This window comes from Copidosoma floridanum, unplaced genomic scaffold (genome assembly GCF_036245765.1).
Source record: "Copidosoma floridanum isolate Cflo_tuat_1 unplaced genomic scaffold, Cflo_Japanese_pri ptg000013l, whole genome shotgun sequence".
Taxonomy (NCBI): Eukaryota; Metazoa; Arthropoda; class Insecta; order Hymenoptera; family Encyrtidae; genus Copidosoma; species Copidosoma floridanum.
The window spans coordinates 22,320,022-22,346,458 of NW_028321890.1; the positions used below are offsets into that span (position 1 = coordinate 22,320,022).

Here is a 26,437-nt window from a genome sequence, read left to right on the forward strand (position 1 = left end):
ATCAATCTTTCGATTAGACTTTATATTCATTATTATTTTTACCATTATTATTTTTATTATTTTTATTTATTTTGGTTATTACGTAATGTAGTTGCGCCGTAGCGTACGGAACGCCTAGTTAAAAACTTTTTGTCACAAGTTTATGTTTTTTGTTAAATCATAATACGAAAAGTCAATAAAACTTTTCGTCTCTATGGTCCTCTAATTTTTTTTTTAATTCTGTAATATACTCATCAAACAAAAAAAATATTTTACCAATTAAAGAAATAAACCTAATTAGAACCAATGGATTTTGGAAGCCTTTTATTTGAGTTTTTATCTCTTGACAAGTATATAAATACTTGTCGAATTTTTTAATCAACAAAAAAGATACAACTGATTTTTTTTTTTAAATGCAACAGAAAATGAAAAAAAATAAAATTTTAATTAATTTACAATTGGATTAACAAACTGGTTTTCAATTAAGTCACTGATTTGCTGGTTTGCGTCGGATTTCTGTAATTTTCGCATTTTCAAACATTTTTAAGGTATAAATTGCGCATTTTAAGCTGATCCCATAATGTTTTTGGTCACAACCTCGTTGAATATCTCTTGTTTAGCATTATTCAAGGTATATATCATAAATTTATTATTATTGACAATCGCTTGTCGCATCGCGAACTAGAGTTGCTCGCTATTTCGAAATGTTTCTCCCCTTTGGAAAATTAGCCCTTTTGTACGAAAAACATTCTGAAATGGCTTTTTCGTCATTGCGCTTTGAACGACATTCAGCTGTATATAGTATTTATCAATACCATAATCGGCGCAAACAACATCCATCCCGGGCAGATGAACCCATTGCGACCCCTAAAAATCTTGAACAACTTCTTTTGCTTGCATTTCGAATCACCTACGCTTATTATCTTACTTTATCTCCAAAGTATCAACAATTTTTTTTTCATTACCTTTGATTTAATATTCAGCATCAGTATTCACAATTTTTATTACACATTTGTATAAGTACCATTACATAAAATCAATACATCCAAAAGGTAATGTTTCAAGATCTCTAGGCTACCGCGCTCGATACTAAATACTCTCGCAGTTTTTTTTTTTTTTTTTTTTTTTTTTCTTTAACGCTTCACCTATACACCTGAAAATTCCATCGGTCGATGATCGACAGACTTAAAAAAATCGACCTGTAATTCTGATAGTACTCTACGCCTCGCTTCTCCTATATCGACGGATCACAATTACAAATTATGGTTCTTTTGAGCACAACTTGGATTCTTGAATCTAAGGAGAGTCATTGCGACAGTTAACTTTAATTGTGTGGATTGCACAAGGAACAAATTAATATTAATATGTATTTGCAACTAAATCATATGTACAATGGTTAAATGTATATGTATATACATGTAAAAAAAAAAAAAAGAAAATACTCCTCAATTGATTACATTTCGTGCACAAAGTTGTGCAATCTCAAGAAAAAAAAAAAGTCTAAAACGTACAGTATATTCTTATATCAATAAGAAAAAAGATAAAATATACAAAACTAAGTCCCTGCTTTTCGAAAGTAGCACCCACGTTTTCATCGTAATTCATCTTATCCTAAATTCTTCTAAATAAGGAACGAAGTAACGTGTGCAGACAACAACGGTGTTATCTTCGAGGCAGTGTGTGTTTCCATGATTGCACTGAAAATCGGAAAGCGAATATAAACGCAAGTAGTCCCAAAAAAAAAAAAAAAAAGAAAAAAAGAAAGAGCCCAGCCCCGAAAAGCTACTGCTCTCTCCTTAGTCCCAAGATTCCTCGGCCTTTGTATCCCGCGTTACTCCACCTTAGGCAGACACAGTCTCGACCATTGACTTCTTGATGATTTCCCCGAAATTCTCATCGCAATTGTCATCGTCATCGTTAAGCTGCTCCGACTGCCCCGTGGCACCACTTAGCACGTCCTTGTCCACGTCGGTTTTGGCAGTACCGTTCGTTTGCCCGTAAATACTTTGATGGTGGTGAGGGTGATGGTGTAGGTGGTGCTGATGCTCCTGCTGATGATGGTGATGATGATTGACCTGCTGCTGTTGCTGCTGCTGCTCAACCATGTCCCCGTAGTACGAGTACCTCGCGGCGGACAGCATCTCGGCGAAGGGCTCGAGCTTGTTCATGGAGTTGATCGATGATTGCAGCGAATTCGTCAAGTTCGTGTACTGAGAGCCAGTCATCTCGTCCTGGGCGAACGGCGCGTCGTACATGCTGTGCTGCTGGATGAGCGAATGGGCGGTCTGATGGCAGGTGGAATTAGAGCTGGCACCCGCGTCCTGCACGTACGAGCCGTAGTGAGAGAAGCTCGGGTTCTGGAACTGCGACTGAAAGGGGGACCTGCAAGACAGAAGACGTAATGGCTGGGCGTTCTTTCGTTACAGAGAACGGGGATCACCAGTAGAACTTTACGAACGGATGCTTGGACCATGGAGAGGTGAAAGGAATAAGGTTTTTTTTTTTTCTGAAAAAAGTGAAGAGGAACGACAGAATATTTGAGCGGTATTGCAATTCTACGCGTCGTGTAGGAGAATTCGATTTATAGTTTAAAAAAAAAAAAAAAAAAAAACTCATAAAATTAATTGGCAATGTAGAACAAGATTATTTATAGCTGTAGCATGAAGGAATATTGCAAGTGGGAAAAAAATTGCTAAAGTCACAAAAAACAACTTTTTTAGCGCTCTACATGTGAAGTCTAAATTCTCGTGTCAGAGCGCACCAAGTGTTTGATTTTAGCTCGGGGCGTTTACTAATACTACGACTATCAAGTTTTCTATAGAGTCTTTAAAGACTTTTTTCATCCTCTAATTCTAGATGTCCTTTTTCTAGAAATTGCATAATAACTGAGTAAATTTTTTGGGTTCTGATAGGAATTTGTCTGAAAATGAGGTTCCTACTGAGTTAATTCTCGTACATTACCGGAGGAAAGTTTTAGAATTTCGAGTGAGGAAACAATAATTGATTTTACCGATGAAAATGTAACCCATCAGATTAAAAAAAAATATATACAGTAGTTTGTATATTCATAAATTTTTGGAGCTCTGCATCAGCGAGCTTTCTAATTGAATGGCACGTTGAATTCAAAGAAAAATGTTTGAGCATTATTGCAAAAAAAATAAGCGTGAATCAAAAAACAAATGAGAGAAATGACAGAGTTAATGTATTGAATAAATAGTTGGTATAACTATTCGATTAGTGAGACTTGAACTATTTTTCACAAATCAATCAAGTGAGCAACTATTATTCCCAGTACGGCGAAAAATTTGGAAATAAAAAATAAAGTAACAACTGGCAGCTTTTGGAAAACCAACTGACCTAGACGTGGAAGGCAGACTCTGATATCCTTGATAATCAGCGTAAGGGTTCTGCTGAAACGTAAGTCCCGAGTTTTGTGGCCCGTAGTGCTGAAAACTCTGAGCGAATTCGTTGTGGAGCTTGCGTTGCTGCTGGCTGGACTCCCCGAGGCAGTCGTCGCTCGGATAGCAGTCGTCTCTGATGGTGTAAAGATCAAGACTCTCGGGCCGCGTTGTACCGTCCTGGCTGTCGTAGTGTAGGCCAGTAAAACCAGAACCAAGGCAATCGGCGCTCGGATCGGGCATCGGTGCCCCCAGCCGGCCGTTCTGCTGCTGACTGTTTTGGTGATGCTGGCTCTCTTGCTGGTGCTGCTGGTGCTCCTCGTCTCGATGATGGGGCTTTTTTTCGAGCTCGAGCCGCATCAGTGTGTGGATGAAGTGCGTACGCACGCGGACAGGATTAAACTCGATTCGGCCCGAACTGTTGGCGCAGCCGTCCCGCGAACAACCGCACGGAAAACCTGTTCGGTCGACCTGTTGGTTCGTTTGAAATTGTCAATTTATTTGACAAATTTCTTACATCACGTGAATAAAACTTATCGTATGATTATAAAGACTACGAAATTTACTAAAACCATTGCACAATAATTTCAACGAAAATGACAGATGGAAAGATTGCAATAGAACATGTTGTATAGTCTTTGCACGAAGGATCCGAGGGTGATGATGATAATTTGAAGGTACGATTGCCGTACGCACATAAATAATTTGTTGATAATATCAAATTTAATTTAAAATTTATGCAGTCAGCGCAAAAAAAAAATTAAAAAAAAAAAAGTTTCCCTCCAAAAAGATGTTAATGCAATAAAAGAATCGCCTACCTGGCACTTGACGTTGGCTCGACTGCAGGGACAGCTCTCGGGATCGCAGTAACCCTTGCAAGCGCAGCCGCAATGCTCCCTGCTAGCCCTGATGTCCTTGCACTCCTCTTTCTCGTTGGTATCTATCCTACGTACCCCGGCCGACCTGAGCAGGGCCCTCCTCTGCCAGGCAGGCACGGGCTGCAGGAAGTAGTAGCTATCGATGTCAAGCTCCTCGGAGGAGTCGCAGGGCTCCTCGTCCGTGTCGTCGCTCGGGTCCTCCGAGCTCGAGGCACCAAACTCCGTTGAGTTTGCGATGAGCGTGGCCGCGCGCTCCTGGCGCAACTGGGCCAGCCGAGCGCGGTGCAGCCGGCGCTGCTCCACCGCGTGCTCCGTAAGCGAGAAGCGCTCCGCGTGCGAGTGTGTTGCCGTCATGCCCAGTGTGCTACCACCCTGAGAATATATTTTTTTTTTTTTGTTTCTAAAAATTCCAGAGTTGCTTGGGGGGTGGATGTCTAGAGCAGGGTTTCTCGGGCTATCGTTGATCACGCGAATACAATATGACTCATTGGTATTTGGATGAGACAGAAATAAATTAAAACTCTGGAAAAACATGCCTTGTGGGTGAAACCATCATCTTTATCAGTATAGAAAAACGTGAGTGACGTCAGTTTAAAAAAAAACAAATAAATAAAGAAAGGTATCGCCTATCGACGCCAACGACTGACTATACACGTGCGGTATCGGCATTTGTACAACTTCTACAATCTCGACAACACTGTTGATCGTGTTTTAACGACTATTCATAACACATGATTACGAAAAAACTTTTTTTTAAATAACAGATGAAAAAAGAAGTAACAAAACTCATTGAGACACATACATATGCGCGTATTAATATAATACCTGTGAAGGCACGCAGGTGAAGCCTTGAGTCCTGGGGAAATAGTAGACCGTGACCGCGTCGAATTGTATGTTACGTTTATTTTTAACATTGCCCGACTCGTCGAGGTTCGGCCTTTTCAATGATGGCTCATCATTATCTTCCAGGCAGTCCGTTGTCAGTCGACGTTTTAGGCTGCTCTTCGAGGGCGCCTTTTCTGGTAGTGTCGGCGCCTTCGGCACGTCCGACGCAAAATCTAAGATTGACAAAGGATCAAGTGTGTTTTGCGTTGTTTTTCATTAAATATTTTCATTGAGGGAAAATAGTTTTGAAAAATAAAATAAAATAAGCAACATCTATTGGGTTTGTTGGGTAAATTTTTGATCAACGTTGGGCACTTTTTTTTACACATAACAAAAATTTTGGAATAAGTATAGAGCGCGTTTAAGATACTTGTGACGTCAACAGGCGTATTAATTTTGTATGGGAAATGACGTCATTCACACCCATACTCCCAAACTTTGACGCGCTCTAATATCCCCCGATTTTTGAAAATATATATTTCCATGTGCGTGGGTCCAGCTTCTAAATTTCAAAAAAGAGCTTTAGAGAAAGCTTAAGAATCTTTCACCATTGTGATTCACGTCATTCGATTAAAATAGTCTAGTCAGCAAGAAAGCTATTATTGTTAATTCAACGCTTGATTTATTGTGATTCATATTTATCCCTGTTTTTCGCACAATTTTCGAGAGCGATAAGACAATACTCAGCAAATTGAATGAAAAAAAGAGACAGAAACGGAAAGAAACAGATTAAGAGCAAAAGATAGACAACCGTCGCGTGCTGGTAATCGATGTGCGAACAATCGATAACACTGTATAGTGTCTGTACATGAGCCAACTTACGTGTTTGACGCCGTAAAAGCATGAGATCAAGTTCGTCTTTGATTCAAACACTTGGTTATTGTTGGTACAATTAATTTTCATTATTTCTTTGTAACTATTAATTGCACAAAAAAAAAGAGCAAACTGACTCATTCAAATATCACGTAAATGCAATTTAGAGAAGGTTGACACGCTGCATTAGTACATGCTAACCGTCGGTGCTCTAGTTGAAAAACCATTTTAATTAAACGCCGCTCTCGAGAGCGAGAAGTTTATGTATCTTTTTGGACGTACGGCGCAAGCATCCGTGTCGGACGCACGGATATTGCGAAAGCAGTAATGAGGAGTTTTCGAAAACTTTCACTGGAGCCTTTCTCCAAAAACGCGCATACCGATCGATCGAAAAGTTAACATTGTCAAAACGCTGACAAGCAAAAGAACTACTCACTCTTGTCCTTGTCCAAGAGTATGTCGTCAGGTATCCTGTCCAAAAAGGACGTCTCGGAGTCGCTCTCGGGCGCTGCAGCAGCCATCTCGTTGCCGAGGCCGGAGTCACTACCGTCCGAGCGCACCTCGTCCCTCGAGACGAGCGTAAGGCTCTCGGCCGAGTCCTCGGTAAAGGGCACCGGCCTGTCCTGCTCCAGCCTCGAAATGATCGCCTGGCTCAGCCCGTCCTCGGCGAGCGCGGCCACAACGACGCCTTCCGCGGCCACGATCGTCGAGAGGACGTCCGAGCTGTCGGACCCGCCGTCGAGATCGTTCTCCTCGGCTTCCACGTTGAAAACGGGCAGCGGAATCGACGGCGAGCTCGTCCCGCAATGCACCGAGCGGCCTGCCGACGACGTGCCCGCGACGGAGCTCGAGAACTCGATCTCGTTGCCGATGCTGAGCTTCGCGACGATCGTGGTCGGGTCGGGCGAGAGGATAGCACCGGGGCGAGGCGTGGACGGCTCCGAGTCGAACGTCCGGCTGAGCGAGCGCTCCTCCGAGTAGCCGGGCGCGTTGCACCGCTCGAGGACGAGGTTCGTGCCAAACGGGCAAGCTGGAGGGCTGTCGAGGGGCACGGCTGCCAGTGCGCTTGGGTCCGAGTTCTCGGCCATAACGCCGGTCAAGAGCTCGAATTCCTCGCTGCTGGCCGTCGCTGGCGTTGGAGAAGCCACGCTGGAGGGTGATTTTCCGTCGACGCGTGACAATCGTATGACCAATTCCCGCCGACTCGACGACGATGCGTCGCCACTGGTGTTATCACCGCCACCGGTACCACTCCCGGCAATTGCACCACCGACACCACCACTAGAAAAACCGTCACTGTTGTTGATGTCGTTATTGAAATTACCACTGCAATCGTCAGCGACACTAGAGACGCGCTCCCGCAGTACTGTGTCCGTGGCGCTACTCTTTTCGATGTCCTCGGCAACGACGGCGACACTCGCGCACTTGTCCACCGGGGTGGACTCGGGTTCGGTCTCGCCGAGAGCGTCCAAGGGAGGCGACGAGAATAGCGATATTTCGCCGAGGGTGCGCTCGCGTTGGCTCACGTGGACCGGGGACAGCCTTCGCACGTCCTTCTTCAATTGCTGGGCCACCTCGGCGGAGACTTCGGAGCCGAGTGGCTGAAAGTCCGATGTTGGCCTTCGCCTTGCCGAGGATGTGCTGGCTGCTTGGCTGTGGTCACTTGTCGTTTCGGTACCTGGGACGGTGGGGGCACCATTAGTTTCCAAAGCGATGACCTCCGCAGGCTTGCCGCCGTTCTCGGAGTTTGCCTCCAACCTGGTGGGGTCAAAGAGAGTCGTAGGGGTCATTTTTTATAGAACGTCCATATAGTTGCTGCTACTGTGTACAATGATCATGTGGCGTTATGCAGGACCTTTTTGAAATTTGCTGTTTTGGTTTTTAATGGTGGGATCATCGGTCGGAGAATGAAAGAATTTAGTTTTGTTCTTTAGTTTGATTTTTGTATCGAGCAAAGAGCAATTTCAAGCTCGGGGAGGTCAGACTACGCTCAATCTATTTTTGGTGTTACTGAAACTGAATCTTTCATGATTGTTTTTATCTCATCGAGTCAGATTTTTGAGACAACTTCAAAAACTACTCTGATTCAAACCCAATGCCTAATGTTTAATACATCTTAAACCCAATTAGCCCTAACCCAGAATCCTATAAACCTCGCATTTTCTTGATACGACCCTATAACCCTTCACACCCTCACACCCTCAAATTCCAACGGTCACATAACTCTCATGGCATAATAAATTACAGCTCAGCATTTCTAAGATGCCATCAGCCCGATAAATTTAAGATTCTGCAAACGTATAATCTCATGACATTTGTTCAGATAATAAATCGCCATTACTATCACCCAATGTGTTTACCTCACACATTTTTACACATCATATAGCCCTTATGAGAACTGATTTGATAGTTTTTGGATTTATCTTTAGCTTTCAAAAGATTATTGAGATTTAATGATGATGAGTCAGATTATGGAAAATTGGGGTCCAGGAGGGATTCCCGATAAGGATATTCAGATGTTTTTCAAGTTGTATTTGATTATGTAGAGGAGTAATAAGATAAGTTTCAAAAGTAACGTCTACAAGAAAAACAAAGGGAATTGATGACAATAATAAAGTGGAAATAGTAAATGAGATGGAAGGGAATATAATCATGAAACGAAAGGTATGTGACAAAATAGAAAAAAATACAAACCATGTGAGTTTGTAACGGTAACCGGGAAATAAAAATATTCTATAAAATAATAAGGATGTCAATCAGTAAACGTATGTATTTTTCTAAATTGGTCACTACATCTTGATACAAAAAAACTCACTGATTTAGATTTATAAAATTCTTTGAGTTATGTCAAAAAGTTGACGTACTGAGGACAAACGATCATCAGATTTAGTTCAAGCGACTCAAAAACTGTACATTAAGCATAATCTTACACTAAACAATGGAATGTTTTTTTTAAGGCTGTAAAATTTTCATTCGTGGTTCAAAAATTTCGATGTAGAGTTATTGAGTTTTTCAGCAAATAAACGACAGAAATATTGTTTCTTAAAGAAAGTATTAGGGAGAATATATAAGAAAAAAATTTCACGGTTTAATCCAACGGAGGGAGCGTATCAAAATAGTTCGTTTTGTCTTTAAGGTATATATGCTGTTTACCGTGATAGAATTGATGTATTGTTGTATTTTCTGTTTTGTTAATTAGACATTTTTATATTAGCAACTACTTTCCATACCTGATATTATTGACTATATACTTATATACTTCGAATCATAAGATTTATAATAGATGATTGTGAGGTCTGAGCTTGTTACACTCTTCAGCTTTTTGGATTAATGTGCGCTACTTTTAAAAAAAATACAGACATAATTTTTTTTCATTCTTATTGTTTCTATTGTAAACTTTAAAACTATTCAGAAGATAATGCTTTTAGCATACATAGTTGAATAAATGTTTTTGACGATTCACAGTGCGACCTTATCGAAAAAAAATTGTTTATTGTATTTTTACTTGTCTTATAATCTCGAATAGCTTGTCATTATTTACAAAAACTAATTGAATTGATTTCTTGTTATTAAATCTTTTGCATATTCTACAATTTATTTGGAATAAAATTACATTTTTTGTGATTGTGTTGTAATTTATTACTCAATAGAAAAGGGTATACTTGTTTAATTTTCAATAAAGTTTTTTGACATTTTTTTTCGTGCAAAATTTAATAATAAAAATTTTTCATCAGAGGAAGAGCAAGGATGTGGTTTTTTCTTAAATTCTGCCATGATACGATTTAACTTGAAACAAAACTCACTTTGTTAACCGTATTCGTTCCGACAAAGCCTAAAGATTCACCCTAAATATAAATTTAAAATCGAATATTTACATACGTAAAGGATTAAACCTTTTTTTGGCATAAAAAGATTATATTTTAATTAATGAACCATTGGTGAAGAAAAAAATGAGAGTAAATAAGGTACCATGAAAAAAAAAAAAAAAAAAAAAATCCAAAACTCAAGAAAAAAAAAACATACCTAAGCTCCTCGTCGCCAGCGGAGCTTCTCGACGCGTAGCTGCCCATATCACATACACTGGCCTCGTCACCCTTATCGTAAACAGTATTGCGATTACAAGCAGTGGCCACAGCACCACAACCGTCTTCTTTCACGTTACTCGACCCTAACTGGTCCAACTCATCAAGGAATGAATAGACATTGCTCGTAGCTGCTTCTGCTGCGACCTGCTGATGATTTTCCGGCTGTGGTTGCTGCGTTTTGGGTTCGTTGTTCTCTTCATAGCTGTTTTTCGCAATAGTAGCAGTTGCTTGTCGCAGCAGCGTTTCCACTGAGTTGGAATCCTCGTAGTGCACATTCTCGGCGACAAGCTGCTGATGCTGCTCGGCCGAAGGTGGTTCCATTTCGGGCCAGATGACGCTCTGCAATCAGGTAAAGAAAAGGGGTGCCGTGAAGAACTTTTTCTCTCGATATTTTTCGAGTGTACGGTTCATCGAGCGTACATTTAATGCGATTAGACAAGGTGACATTTGAGTTGATTAATTTGATAAAACATTAGAAAGGTAGAGTGTACGAAATCAAGGGAATAATGCATGTGGTTGTGTGCTTATGGACGCAGTTCATTAAAGTGAAAAGGTATTTTGATTAAGTTATGGGTAAAAACTGTCTATAAAATGCATAAGTAAACTGATCCATTGATACATGTACCATCTTTATTGATTACTTGATACCAAAGAATCGGCAGGGTCTAAATGCCTCAGGACTTTAGTACTAGAGGGTAGGGTGCATGAGGAATAACTAGCCATTACTGTCATAAAATCTCGAGTTGAGTTATTTTTTATTCATCATGTTACAGTATCATTTTTCCAAGATTTGGCCTTTATTTTTCAGTCTTTCGATTTTTACGTGTACTTAGTCTTTGTAATTTTAGTCTTATCAATAATGAGTTCCACATGGTGGACTTGATAGATTATTCGCACTCATAATATCCCGTGAAAATCTTGTCCAGGAATCAAAATTGGACTTTCTCGAGAAACAGTCTTTCCTACGTTGCTAATTAAAATTTGTGTATACGTTAACTTTTGAATAAATAGTTTTGTAAAACATTTATGGTTACCTCGAAAGAGCAAGTAAAGTATCGATTAATACTTTCTGGAAAATTAATACCAAACAAATCTTCATATTCTTCACTTGTGAAAAGTACATGAGAATTCAAGTAGGTATATCTCCATAATTATAGCTCGCCATGAGGCGGTAATACATACATACATACGCATGATAAAAGGTTCGAACGTATTTATAAACTGTAAAACTGCAGTTTATTATTATACGGTCTACCGTACCGTCGTTTTCCTCAAAAATCTTTTGTAAAGTGCCGAGGGGCCGCATGCTTCAATTCCGGTCTTTTATCGTCGTGGTATTCAAGTGTATTCTGTATAGAAAAGGGACAGGATAATAACAGAAGTTTCTTGATCCTTCGGCCCCAACCAAACGACCGTACAACTTGCAATGTACTTACACATCGTATGAAAAAAAAAGATGATATTCTTAAATGACAGTGTTACACTTGGACAACAATAGATACTTGTGAAAATGTTTAAAGACACTTTATTTCCTAACTTTTGATCTCCGTGTTAATTGGATGGCCGAGAAAAATGCTCTCGTAACCCAGTGGTTGAGGGCTTAAGTCTTGATATCTACTTAACTACACACGTTTATTGCTAATCTGTAAAAGGGACTAAAAATCCTTGAACGCCAATGAATGAATAACCGTATTTATGGATGATCCTCGATTACTTACCAACAACACTGGACGACAATAGTTAAAAATTGTCATCTCGAAAAGTTAACCACCGCGCGTAAGAGAGGGTGTCCCGAAAAATCAATGACTATTATAGGTATCGAGGGGAACGCATAGCACAATGTGTATACGAACGAGAGAGAAGAAAGGAGTCTCAAGGACAAGAGCCGAAAGCCCTACGATGTTATATGTATATACAATATACCGTAGAGAGAGCAGAGAGGCCTAACGAAAACGAAACACGTACTCCCGCGCGCGACTACCACTGCCCCCCCCCTCCCCCTGAAACGGGCTCAGGGAAACATCGCAAGGGAGAAAGAGGGTCTATTATATCCCCCGCTGGTGGCTTTTGGGGGCTGATACGGACACGAAGACACGGAAAAGGGAATAGCGGCCGGGTTCGGTACACGGGCACACGCAGAGAGATACACAGGCTCTGCCAGTGTATATAATATCTCTCTTACACTTAACGAGACTAAGCTACATATATCTGACTCGTTGCACACACAAGCACACCAGAAAGAGGTATGCCTACCTAAGGGTCGCGTGCAATCGGTTTAACGCGCTCGCCCAAGTAAACAAACATCCTCCTCTCTTAGACGTCCTGCGTGGCGCCCATACCTCGCCCGTACTGTCTTTGTCTCCCGATTTATTCGCGAAGCATCAGCCACCTCCATTAACACCCTCCGACTACCCTCTTATTACGCGTGTACAAATACATACATATATGTATACATATGGATGTAAGAGACGTGTGTCTGCTCTACGCTTTAAAATACTACGTACCTATATACGCGTGTGTATAATATGTATATATACCTACACGGTAGTAGATAGAGAGGAAGAGGGTGGGAGACGAGGAATCAGAAAGAGAGGGACCGGGGGGAGGGATCAATAAGCCCTCGCGCGCGTATACACTTGGTACACCGCGGCGTATACTCTCCCTCTCTCGGCCCGCCTCGCCGCTCTTCCGTCTATCTATCTACCTATCTATCTGCCTCGCTCTTTTTTGTTTTTTTTTTGTTTTTAATTTTTTTTAGTTTTTCACCCTTTTGTAAACAATATAACGCTGAATAATAACATGATGGTGATGCTAGATCGGTTATGCGAAACTGATGATTGATTTTTTTTCTTTTCGTTCACAGTCCAGAGCTGAGTTGAGACGGCTCTGATGCATGGACTTACACTGCGGTTGAATCGGGATTGGGGACAGGCGGGCTTTGGCGCGTCTTTGCTTCTTCTTTTTTCTTCTTCCTACCTCTCTTTTCATCGGTCGACGTACGTGTACTGTTTTCGACGGGAAAAAGAAGAGTTTTTCGGGGTGAAAGACGGGGTGGAAAAAAAAAAAAAAAAAAAAAACAAGGACGGGCGGTATAGTAGTGCCTCGTGTGTCGCTACAATGAATTTGTAATCGGCTCTACAAATGGGACGGAGCGTGGAGTACGATTCGCTCTGGATTTATGTTTCGATCAGTACTATAAAAAATAGTAGTTTGATCGTGCTCGGGTGTTGTTCGGTGTCATTAATAACGGATACTCTTTGTTTTATCAGTTAGCAGTGATTATTAATTGATTAACAGATGCGAGATCTATTGACTTTGAGTGCAGTTTTTCGGGAGATGGATCTATCTTTTTTACAGAAATGTGTAAGCTCAAGAGATAAAAGCCGAAACTTGATGTGTGTACACAGATTCTGTTGAGTGTGCGGGTAACATGTATTTATGTTTCGTACACCGAACGAAAGGCCATTGAGCGCAGGTTCCGAAATAAATGGAATTAATAAGCTGTTAGAAAATTTACATGTATTGTGTAACCATTCGTGCCGTACGAGCACATATTATATATACCAGCGCAAAGCGCGTACTATCTCTTACGTAAATGAAAATAATCCTCGTACTGTGATTCGATAAATTTATTGTCGGCGTATCGATCCGTAAATACACTTTATGAATTGATTTTAAATCACATAGTATAATTGCATGTGTAGATCTGTGTGGAATAACAAATAAACAAAAAAAAAAAAAAAAAAAAAAAAAAAAGGACCAACAGATATTTTTTAGCACTATCAGCATAACAGAATCGTCGTGCGAACAAAAACAATTCCTCGAATCGTAAGGCCATAACGAACAAGTTGGGTTGAAAAATCATCGCTGAGTATATACGTGTTTATGTTAAGTAGCGACGAATATAATACGTACACACATATCCGTCAGTGACATCATTGCGCCGGAGACGAATTCCTCTCATCTCCAAAGCGTACGAACGGCACACCACCATACGCACACGCGATTCTTCTCCTCCTCTTCTCTTCGGCCTCATCCGATACGCGTATCGAAAAGATCGAGCGAGTGTAGGTATGCAAAGGAAAGAATAAGCCCACGATTTATCGTCCAGAGTCTCTCTCGTTCTCTCTTTTACTACGGTTGTTCGCCAATCGCGCCCCGATACACATAGATTCCGCGACACGCTGCAACAAAACAATACAACAGCCGATCGTCGCGCACTACGTTGCGGTGCCGATGTTTTTCTTCCGAATCATCGCACCGGTCTTGCCACGATTTTTGGACACTTTACTTTCAAAAACGAAAGTCTTGCTCGCCTTCGAGTGGAAAAATACCGTCCTCAGCCGCAGGTTCCTCCTCCTCTCTAATCCATCGTACGTGTGCGTTGGACCTCGGCTCGCGAATGGGTAATCAATCACTCGATTTAGATGCCAAGTTATGGATAGTTGGTAGCGTAGGAGAAATTATTTTTCACTCGTACAGCACCGGTGTATACTGTCAGTCGCACGGTACGGCACAGCAGGCGCTACACGTCGATAAATCCACAGCACTGGCTCGAGTTACACAGGTAGACAAGTACGTGCCGTAGTGCGCCGATTGTCCTCGATGATTCCGTTCACGAGCTTTTGAAAACAGTGAGCCGAAAAAGGTGAATTAAAAGCTCCGCCTCCGTACGGGAACAACACAGGGTACGAACAATGCGTACACAAACAAACAAACATAATAATAATAATGTAGTATATGTTCCTTCTGTTCTCCCTTTTTCCAACTCCTCGTTCCGCGCTTTCTGATCTCTCTCGTCGCTGTATGTGCTTCGTCCTCTTCGCTGCGCTCACCCGTCGTTCCCGCAACGGCTCTCCAACAGCAGCCAGCGAGCTCGGCACTTCCGCCAGCTGCTGTGGCTGCTGATGCCTCGTACCACTGCGCTGCTGTTGCACCGTCTGCCCTGCATCCTCTGACTTTGTGCGGCTTCTTTTTCTCCTCTCGGTGTTCCTCCCTGATTTTTCCGAGTTGTCGAATCAACGATTAATCCTCCAACGCGAGATTAGATGCAAATGGGGGAGGGGGGAAATAATCAAGGGTGCGAAAGGAGCAACAAGGACGATTTTTCGTTCCCCGCGATCGAGGGTTCGTTATATTCGTGCGCGGGCTCTTTCGCGCGTGTGGTCGTCGTCCCCGATTCTCTCCCTCTCGAGAGCCTTTCTCCCTGGCAAAAGAGCCTGTATATAATATCTATTATGAGCAGTAAGTGATTAAACGAGTGTTGTTAGGTATTTGGTATATTTTGGTACACAAGAGAGCGTGTAATGTATTATTGTACGCGTTACACTCTCGCCCGGCAAGTCTCTTTTTTTTTTTTTCTTTTTTTTTTTTTTATCCTATATACCCCGGCGTCGAGGAGCGACGTCTCGCGCGGTTGCGCGTTCACCAGCTCACGGCGGAATGAGACTTGAGCCGTGGCGGTGCGTCCGTTCCTGCTGTACCCATACATAGGTAATGCGCCAGCACCCCCTGCCATCCTCGCCCCGGCTGCCTCGTCGATTCTCGGCTGTGCTCGGCCTCGCTCTTTCTCGCTCTCGCTTCCGTGTGTATATATATACATCTGTACCATCAGAGCGTTGGTTCTGCTCGAGTCTCCATGCGAATATATATATATATAACTATGTACACCATACAATATACCTTCTCCATACACACACAGCTCCAGTTTTCCTATATCTTCTCTTCTCCCGTTCGTCTATACGCATGTATACACTGTAATACTATAATACATAAATTTTCTCCTTTTTTTTTTCCTCCCTTTTTTTATTCATTTCGTTTCTTCGCTCCTCCACCCCCAAACTGTGGTATAGATATGTATGGAACAGTTACAGTTGTACGTAGATGCAACTAAGTACTCTGCTTTTCTAACTCGCAGATATACCTTTTACACGCGAAATATACGAGTAATTCTGTATGTCTCTTATTCATATATATTATGATAGTATAGTAAAAGTGGCAGCTTAAAATCCACTGTAGGCATCATATGTATATAAATCGTTCTTCCTCTTGCGCCTACTCTTCTGATCTGGTCACGCCGGCCAAAGATGTATATGTATGTTACACGTGCATGTTCTGGGCTGGCCCTCTTCGCGTGGCACGTATTGCCGCACGCCAGTCGGCCACGCTCTATCTATACATCCATACATATATGTATAAGAGAGAGGGAGAGAGAGAGAGAGAGAGTAAGTGCTGACGCCGTGACGCGCTGCAGGCACGTTTCTTTTCAGTATGTACGAGACGCGCTTCACCACCAGCACTACAGCTGCTACGACAGTGATTGCCAATGATATTTTATTGATCTCGATACATATGATTCGTGAGGGTTGTAAATATTTTTCCAACCCTCCCTCCCCGGCGAGGTGTTATCATAAATGAAATTACATGGCTTGGAGATTTTTTTTAAATATTTTGTTTCATCGTTTCTTATATTCTCTAGGCGGTTATTTGTAAATGGTTAATTTTACAGATTAGATGTGTGGGAGTTATAAATGTCGAAAGAATCATTTTATTGAATCATCGTCTTGCCTTTATTTTATCTCTCCTCTTTGCCAAAGCAAAGCGTATAACTGAAGACAACGAATAAATACTGTACTTGGGGTGTGAAATCAATTTTTTTTTTACACGAAATGAAGGTAGCCTAAGTTGTACTCACAATGTGTGCGCATGAATACGTCTATGTGTATATTTGGTGGGTGAATTTTTTTCATGCCATAAACTGCCAAATTATATCAATATTGATCAATTTGTGCAGAAAGGGAAAATTTACCAGAACTAAGAAAACATCTTGGAACTACAGAAACAAAATCAATTTTTCTTTGGAAAATTGACTTTTTGTATCCTTGAGCAGTAAATAAGAGTTGAAAAAATACAATTATTCGTTTTCAAAAGGTATATTCGTGTCCTAGAGATCGAAAGAAATCTAATCAAAACACATCCAAAAGATAAATTTTTTACTTTCAGAAGAAAAAAAGTTTGTCGGATCTCAAAAAAACGAAGTTTTCAACACAATCAGACAAAACCAGTTTCCAAATCGAAACTTTTTATTTTGACATTGAAGACCTTAGTTTGGTGGAAAAAGTTGTACATCTTATTGAAATGCAATTTTCTTGCATAAAAAATTCTCTTCTAAAATGCAATCCTAACGATTTCAATGAGAAAAAAAATATTTTCCAAAAAACGGTTACACTAAAAAATTTTTCGATGAAAAACATTTACAGTTACATTTTATTGCTCTTGGATATAAAAAGCATACCTTTAAAATCATAGTGAAAACATGAAACCTCAAAATTTTATAAACGAAAGCTATTATAACGGAACGGTATTGATGAAATTTTATCCAAGTAAAAATATGAAGCAATGCACTTTTCTTCGTGCCTCTGTTTTCTTGAATGTATTACACCAAGTAGATGCGTACCCGCAGATACCGTTACGTGCTTGTAAATATAAAACTCTTCAAGTAAACGTTTAACAGCTATTGTACTTTTATATGTTTCTTCTCATACGTGTGCAACTCTCATCTTTACTTCTCTTTATTTTCCTTCTTCTCAAAGATATCTCCCATTATCGTTATTTACTTTATCGTTGCTTTCTTAATTTTTTATTATATTAGCTATGCTCCAAGTTGTTTCACTAATTATTCAAATCAATAACCATTTCCATCGTCTAAATATATTATGTAAGTAATGAAATTATGACACTACAAGTTGAAGCACAAAAAAAAATACAACCCCTTGCAAGCTCTGATCCATCAATAAGTAAGGAATCATATTTAAATATGGACAAGCCAAATTACACATTTAATACCGCATCATGATAATTTCAATCTGCTTTGACCAGAAGAGTAATAGAGAGAGGCCAGAAGCCAATAATTTTTCACCCACGCCACGGCACTATCTTTCTCCGCCCACCTACCACCCTCCCCTGTAGCTCATACATATAATATACACCCTAAGAGGAAAGCCGAAATTGCGTATATAAATTCGAGCTTTCCTTTTCATCTCCACAGCTCGTAAAGCGACTCGCGTGTACGCTCATCCATACGTACACCTGAAAACCTGGGCAAAATCTTCTTGCCTCCACCCCTCTTTTACAAACAGGTACCCTGTTTCTCTGGTACACATGTAAGTATTGATACCCCCGAAAGCTGTTGCTCGACTCCAAAACCTCTCAAACGCTCGCATCATATCTCTTTCTCTCTTTTGCGTTTCTATTCGATTACACCTCGCGATCCCTCGCTCACTCTCATTTCTTCTCGTCACTCGGGCTCTGCCGTGCGATTGCTACATTTGACGCACACATACAAACTCTCTGTCTCTTTAGTATTATTTTAATGCATCCGTCTTGTATCTCTTACACACTCCTTTCATCTCGCGCACAGCATCAAGCGTATAAAAGTAATGCATGGTGGCTCGCGAGCACACACACACACACACACACACGTACATGCCTACTACACGTACGTTTTGTACAAAGGCCCGCTGGTGAATCGAGTTCAAGCTTTCTCACAAACACACACTTGCAGGTATGGATACGTATATATATATATATATATATATATATATATATATATATATATATACATATATATATATATATATATATATATATATATATATATATATATATATATGTATATATATATATATATAATATTATACACCTAATGCGAGAGCGTGTATAGCATCAACATCATAATATATATACACAAAACAGCAGAGCACGCACACGCTCTCCCGTTTAATACACCGCATATATATGTATAAGTTTTAGCCCACAGAGTGAGAGCGAGCAAACGAACGCCCGTGTGCTTTGGTATGGTAGGTAAGTATATTACACACATATAACGTTTCTTTTTCTCTTTCTCTTCGGTTCTCTCGCTCGCTCTCGCTGCATGTGCCCATATGTATACACACACGGCGGTGGCGGTGGCCTTTCCTCCGGACTCCACCCCCGCCCCCGCCAGTGCCACCCCCCGTATAGTATTATAGTCCAGCAACGGAGTGGCATCGGCGGCGATGGTTCAACGAACGAGCCGAGCGCCTGCGCGCCTATGTGTATATATATATATATATATACGAATGTACTGCTGTTGCTGCAACGTAGACGACGACGACGACGACGACACCAACCAACGACCATCCGCGCGACTGTATACTCTCTTTCTCCCTCCCTTTCTGTCGTCGTTGTTGTCGTTAGCGAGAGCGCGCGTATATTAGGTACAAGCGACTGCCGAAAAACAGCAAGAGACGTCTCGTCACTGCAACTCTCATCCATTCTTTTATCCCCTTCTTTGCGTTCCGTGGCGCTGTACTTTTTCGTTTAATTTTATTTTTGCTTTCCCCGGTGTAAGTACGGCTTTTTTACTCGTTACACGTCAGAGAGAAAAAGAGAGCTTGCAGGAAGAGAGGTGGGCTGGTTTTTGAATAGCGGGTGGTTTAGCAGGGGGCTATATGTAGCAAGGGAGATGGCGAAAATTTTCCGAGGATCGATTTCCGGTGCGTATGCTGTTGCACACGTGTTTGTATGTGTACAATGTATACATATATATATATATACGTGTACAGGTTGGTAAACGCACCCTATAAAGCTGATACCGGTCCGGATGTTGCGCGTTTTGAGGCAGCAAAGCACACGTGAATGGGGGTGGTGCTTTAGTATACACTGCGACGCTTTATAACGAATGTCGGGTAGCAGAGGGTGAAAAAGGGTTTAAGGGGTGGTTCGGGGACTATGATGGATCGTTGGAATTTTTTAATGTTGGCTTTCAACTGGAGAATTTTGACTTGTTTTTTTTGTTTTATTTTATGTCGTCGCTTTCGCTCGAGGGTCTGCGAAGTTAATGTCGAAGATTAAAAGCCGTGCGACCTACGAGATCGATGGGGATTTTGGTTTTGCCATTATATACACATATGGCTCAACATAAAAACATTAAGGAGCTCTTTTATTAAAATTTTAATATTTGAATAGATTTAGTCACGTACTTCCCATATTACTATTTTAAAAAATTTTTTTCAAAAATTTTTTAGTTAATTTCCTTGCACACCCTTTTCGGGCTTCTACGTATACCTCTGCACATTTGTTGTTATTATTATTGTTATTTTTTCTATTTCTCCAAGACCTGCTTACCCACCCCGTTCTGCGATTCACCAAAGATTATGTCCAGTTATGTCTGTGAGAGAAGAAAAAATCTATAGTAAAAATTGCGGAAGAAGTTTTAAGTGCGTCAGCCCTCGTATATTGCGTGGGTTCTTCTTCAAGATTCAAGTGAAATTTCGTAGATTTGAATGGCGAGGCTGAACCCGTACATCTCGTATGAAAAAAAATCGGACAGCCAAACAATCACATTCATCCAAAATAATGACTAACCACCCTTATCGTAATAACGTGTCAACGTGTCGGTTCATCACCTGCTTTTTTAATTATTTAACCTTGAGAGAATCAGTGCAGGGAACTAATAATACATCTCCATTTTTAAACATAAATGATCAATGACTGAAAGCTTTGAGATAATACACGATACGTTTTGATTATAGTTCGTATAAGTATGTTGTAAGCTTAATCTAACAGATAAAGTAAAAAAAATCCGTGAAACGAAAAGTCACTTTGTTACAAGCCATGAAAAATAAAGTAAAACAACATGTAAAACCAATAAATCCAACCGAACGCATGATTTTCCGCGCTGCGTGTGCACGCTTTACTTCCTCAAACTTTTATACCCTCCAGCTAAACTCCCATCGATGCATGTCCCAGTATGGAAATCCAATAAGACGCGCCGACTGCATAATTGCATTACAAATAGCTCGGCTCTCACTCTACTGTTGCAGCACCCTACTACTACTACTGACGTACCTTCTTGCATGCATTGCTTTCTTTACCTCCCTACACGCGTTTCTCATTATTTATCTACTTTTTATCGCTTCTGAATGACAAATTGCTGTCAACTCCATTCATCTACTTGTACCTATGATTTTCTATTGTACATAAACTCGTTGTGTGACATACGCTATCAAATCAATAATCAGCTCATTTGTTTATACTCTGAACGCTTAAATTATTTAATGTGGTAATAAAATAGATTTGAAATAAACATACCATTCTAATAATTTAACAAATTGAGACGATCTCATCGCACCTAGTGATGTGAACTACATGAGCAAGCCTTCCTTAATCTCTATTCTTCCTCCTGCCAAGCCTACTTTTTATAGCTTTTTCGCGCCCTTAAAATTACATAAAAAATTATGTTGTACTTTGCTTTGAGCTTGTAGACGAAGGAAAATATCCTTGGCCTTACTTTGACCACCTGCCCCTTTCTTCTATAGCTCTCTACAAATTTCGATTATAGTCTCAATAACCTTTTTCACATACAAAACCGTACACACCTCTGTCATAACTAATCATGAAGACAGATGGAGAGTAATAATTACATCTGAGAAAACACAGATACGTACAGTAAAGAAATTCAAATATTTAGTTTAATTAAAAAGTGTATCAATCAAAAAAGTTTAAAGCCGAAAACTTGGAATAAAATATATTTAAAGGCAGAGAACATCATAAGGTCCAAGATACACTGGGAGAAAAAAAAGAGTGCGTGTTAATATTCCTATATTGAGATGTAGAGACGGAAAAACCGAGACACTATTACATAGATAAGGGTGTTGAGATAATGATTTGGGAAATCAGATAAGATAAGAGTGGTTACCATGCCGTGGGAGTTACATATGCCCCTGTTTTCGGGAGGTTGTGATTAGTGGTTCAACTTTTTTGTTCAGCTCAGACAATTTGTGAGAGTATTATTTTGTGAGTGCTTATTTTATGATACTAAAAGCAAGCTGGGGTGTGCTTGAAGTTACATCTGATTGGAGCATCATTTTATTACATGTGATCAAAGTTCAAGAACTACAGGTTTGTTCAATGTATTTAGATATGTTTAAATTGCCCCACGGCATAACTTTGCTGAAAAAGAGCATTAAACCTTACTGCTATTGATATTTTTTTCGTATAGAGATACAGAGTAATGTAAGTTTCGATACAGATTAACGTAATTATTAATTACAATGATCGGGAGAGTGAAGATAGAGAGAAAAAAAATTGTGTAAGAGTAGAGAAACGTAGAGACAGAAAAATAGGGGAGGATACTGCAAAACGTAGACATATACAAATAAAATTATAGCGTCAATAGTTGAAAACAAATTTAATACTTCAAGATACAGATTCAGTGTCGATACATCACCATACTGAGCCATAAAAGGAAGAATGTAGGAATGCAACAAAAACTCAGAATTAGATACGTAGTTTCATACAAATAAGTACATAAAAATTAAGCATGAAAAAAAATTAATTCAACAAATAGCGCTTATCTACACTTATCTACACTTTTATAATTGTTCACAAAATATGTTGTATAAAAATAAGACTCAAGATATATATATATAATGTCACTCGAGTGTGCAAATACGGATTAAGATTTAATGAACTTTTAATTGGCCAGAACAAAACTGGAAAATGGACAGAAAAAGAAGACCTAGAGTGAGAAAAAAAAATGAATAGCGCCACGTGAGCGGAAAAACAATGTTTTGGTATTTGTCGTGCAAAAAGCGTGCGTTCCCTCAAAGGGGGTTAATATCGGCATCAGACACAAAGCGTATACAGGAAAAGGAAAAAAGGCGCAGCAACAGCGCAAAATCATCAAAAGAAAGAGTGTGGAGAAACAGAGAGAGGCAAAAGAGGAAGAGCCAAGTTCAGAGTATAGAACACTGCAGGCACGTATGCGACCATCACTGGTATAGGTAGACGTATCGTATATGTATAGAATAGATTCACACGCGACAAGAGAGAACGAGAGAGGGCATCGTCAGTGTGCAGCAGCAAAAGCAGAGAGAGAGAGAGAAAATAAAAAAGACACTACAGCCACGACGAGGTATGCGTTCTGTTGCCTTTGAAAAAGTACAAAAGAGAAAAAAAAAAAGAGAAAGAACATATAGTTGGCTGCAAGGGACGAACAGAACACAGAAGAACGAGGAGCGTGAGAGAGAGAGAGAGAGAGCAGATGAAAGTGTGTGCTCTAGCTGTTCCCTCGGTGTGCGTATATTTATATATTATATGCTATAGAGTGAAGAGAGAAGGACCGTTCTCCGGGTGAAGGAGTCCGGGGAATTTTACGAGGAGACCCCGAGGTAGACGACGACGTCTTCGACGATATTGCTAGGAATCTCCTTCGTCCCCTCTCTCCGTTTTCGCCCTTTTCCTGCTACATTTTCTTCCATACTGTTTCTTTAACGTGCACGTACAAGTATACGTGGACTCTCCACTTTCGTCCACTCTGCGATTTTTCTTTTTACCCTTTTTTTTTTTTTCTCTTTTCACTTCGGATAAATCGACGATCACGCGAGCGCACAAGAAAAGTGGTTAATTTCGAGAGCGAGAGCTAGCATAGGTATGTGAATTCAAGTTGTTTATTTGTTCGAAGGGTGAAGAGGCTCGAAATTCAATCGCCATGATTATATATACAAAGCATGCGCATAAATGTAGGAGTCCTTTTTTGAGGGTGTCTTGAGTTAGGACGGCCAGCAATCATACTATACTGTGACATCCTGGAGCTTTGAAAATTTCTGAAGTTTTTTATTTTGATACCACGAGATATTACCATGAGAGTTCAGAAGCAGCAACGATTGGAATACAAATTTGTCACATTAAATCCACGAATTTTAACACTGTAGAGCGTGGGAGAGATTAATTTCTCAATAATGCAGCCTTCAGTAATACGATCCTGCTCAATATCTGTGATTGAATACAGCCTGTACACATTCATTTTTATGGCCCGTATGATACAGCGTATGTACATCCAATTTTTTAGAATAAAAGCCCTTTAATATTAGAAAGTCCTGGTAATATATGAATGAAAATAAATGTATTACTAATTAACTGTAATTCCTGAATTTTCCTAATCGAAAATTTGTAATCAAAGCTGCATCGAACGATGGTTTACCCTTGGTTTTCCCATTAACTAAGGGAGTTTTCCTCTTTCATCCTTGAATGTGTCCACGACAATTAAATGTACATTTTGTTCGCAATATTGATGATCGAGGTAAAGGTAAAAAGGTATTTTGAGAACGAATCATCTACAAACGACTGACCGTATGTTTCTGATTTAGTTTTGCCTGATGTACTTTCGAGCTGCGCCTGAATTACTCCTGCATATGGTTATATCTAGAGCTTTTTTTTTTTTTTTCAATTAACTATACACGATTTACACAGTAGAAGTTAGAGAACGGCACATTTTAATTTTTCTAAAGTGATTGTTGAAAGAAGTAAAGATCGTCACGGGTCATCTAAACAGTGGACCGATAAAAAAATAGTAGACAATAGTTACTCAAATGTCTTTGTTACTCGAAAATACAGCCGTATAGAGATAGTTTAAAAGACACAAATCCCCAATGAAGTGAAAATTTAAAGCAGAAAGAAACCATTTGTGCGAGATTCAACCATCCTAAAGGCGACGACGAGAATGACAAAAAAACAATAAAAATTTTGTTAAAACACGAGCAGATGAATAAAATATATGTAAGCACGAGCGTGGCCAAACGCAGAAGTACACCGCTAGTCTCATTTACACAATGCTCGCAAATACTCTCGCCAGCTCCCAGGCTTTAATTAGGGAAAAAGGAATTCACGCGACACACATTTCGCCCGAGAGAGCGTGCAACGTACACACACTGAGTATACCAAGTATGAAACGCCCGTGATTCTTCAGCCCGATATATTTATACACACTCGGACTCATTCATTCTCCCTCACTTCCTCCCCAACAGCGTGCCGACGTCTAGCGTCTATCCACAGCTATACAGTTGCCTATCTGTATATATATCGACGAGGTAACGTTTAAAATTCTCTTACTCTCTTTCCTACATCATCCCCACTGGGGCTCGTGATACTCCCTGCCACCGCGACTACTACCACCTCCTCAGTCGCCTGGTGGTCTTTTACCACCTTGCAGCCACCCATCGTTAACTATTTCACTTCCCCCAGACAGTGCCGGTGTACATTTCTCGCTCTCCTTTCCTCTTCCCCAGCTTCTAATGTCCAGCCTCCCTTTCTTCCTTAACTTTGGCTCCGCGTAGCGCCGTATAGCCTCATCTTCTCGCAGTAGTTGCCAACACCACCGTGTACATGTACAACACACATATATGCAAGCTCCGACGACGCGCGTGTGCATGTAATAGGTTGGCTTGGCGCGGTAATGTGGGGGTATATATATGTATACACATGAACGCTTCCAACGGCCACCCCTCTGGAATGTACCACTGTGGGTATATATGTATGAGTATCGTATACCACTGGCAGTCGAGTCTATAGAGCATAGGGCTCGCAAAGTTCCTTTTGCATGCAAGGAAGGAGAGAATGGATGGAGGTAAGGAACGAGGAGAGAAAGAATAGAGGCGCCTTGTAAACGCACGTCGACGGTTCATTAACCATCAGGGGAAATTTTCGGTTCGTTTAGGACCGGGTTAGGTTCTGGGCTGATGTTCCGAGTTCCTTGAACACACTTATGACCGGCAGCGATTTGTGGGCACAGATTTTTTGGACAATGTTGCTAGGATCGCTTGTTTTGAGTATGTATCAATCAACCAATTGGAAAATTTTTTTCTTCATAGTTTGGCGCTCGATCGCTATTATGATAAAATTTTTTGTCAAGCCCGTTTGTTTATTGGTAGATTAAAACAAAGACTGTTTGAAAACAAAAACTAAAGAACGGGCTTTTCTTAGATCCATCGCACGACCGACGTTAAGGTATTATTAAAATGTATCGATGTCGGAACAAAACAAATTGTACCTTTTGTTTTCGTCTCAATTGAGACATATTACCACATGCGATCCAGTGGATACAAAATATACAAACAAAATAGTGGTTTATAATTGTTAGTCTACAATTTTTCTTTATCCGACTGACTTAAATTTTAAAAGTATCACAGTATTTACTAAGGTGTGAAAACTCATGCTAGAGTCAGAGTCAATCGGTCAGTCAATCGAACTTGAGAGAACTAGGATCTCCTCGGATCAACCTACAGCCAACCAAACAAGTAGAACTCACGAGTCAATCGTTAAAAAAACGTAACTCCAATACTTTTTTCGTATGATAAAGCAGAATGACAATTGAATCAATCCATACACCGCAAAGAGTGCAATAAAATTAAAAATTCGGGTAAAGGAAAGAAATAAAAGCAAAACACCTTAAACATCTGTTCAAAACAGTTTTTATTCCCAACAAACTTGTCTGTACCCTCTATATATTTGGGCTTACACACTCCTACAATGGCCTATTCGCTTGCAAGGACGAACAATTCTTGAGTTGCGAAAAATA

The 26,437-nt window shown here is 40.4% G+C and overlaps 1 protein-coding gene across 1 annotated transcript in view; it reads right to left on the bottom strand.

Moving 5' to 3' along the window:
* Nucleotides 1-378: 378 nt before the first annotated feature.
* Axud1 (AXIN1 up-regulated 1) overlaps nucleotides 379-26,437 on the bottom strand; it is a 65,356-nt gene continuing 39,297 nt past the window's right edge. Inside the window, exons 2-7 of the mRNA XM_014348743.2 lie at nucleotides 9,977-10,377; nucleotides 6,390-7,711; nucleotides 5,081-5,313; nucleotides 4,196-4,627; nucleotides 3,337-3,848; nucleotides 379-2,361 (exon numbers count right to left, since the gene is read on the bottom strand). Coding sequence (XP_014204229.2) covers nucleotides 1,821-2,361; nucleotides 3,337-3,848; nucleotides 4,196-4,627; nucleotides 5,081-5,313; nucleotides 6,390-7,711; nucleotides 9,977-10,359 — 3,423 coding nt within the window. The 5' untranslated portion in view covers nucleotides 10,360-10,377 and the 3' untranslated portion in view covers nucleotides 379-1,820. The remainder of the gene's footprint in view (nucleotides 2,362-3,336; nucleotides 3,849-4,195; nucleotides 4,628-5,080; nucleotides 5,314-6,389; nucleotides 7,712-9,976; nucleotides 10,378-26,437) is intronic.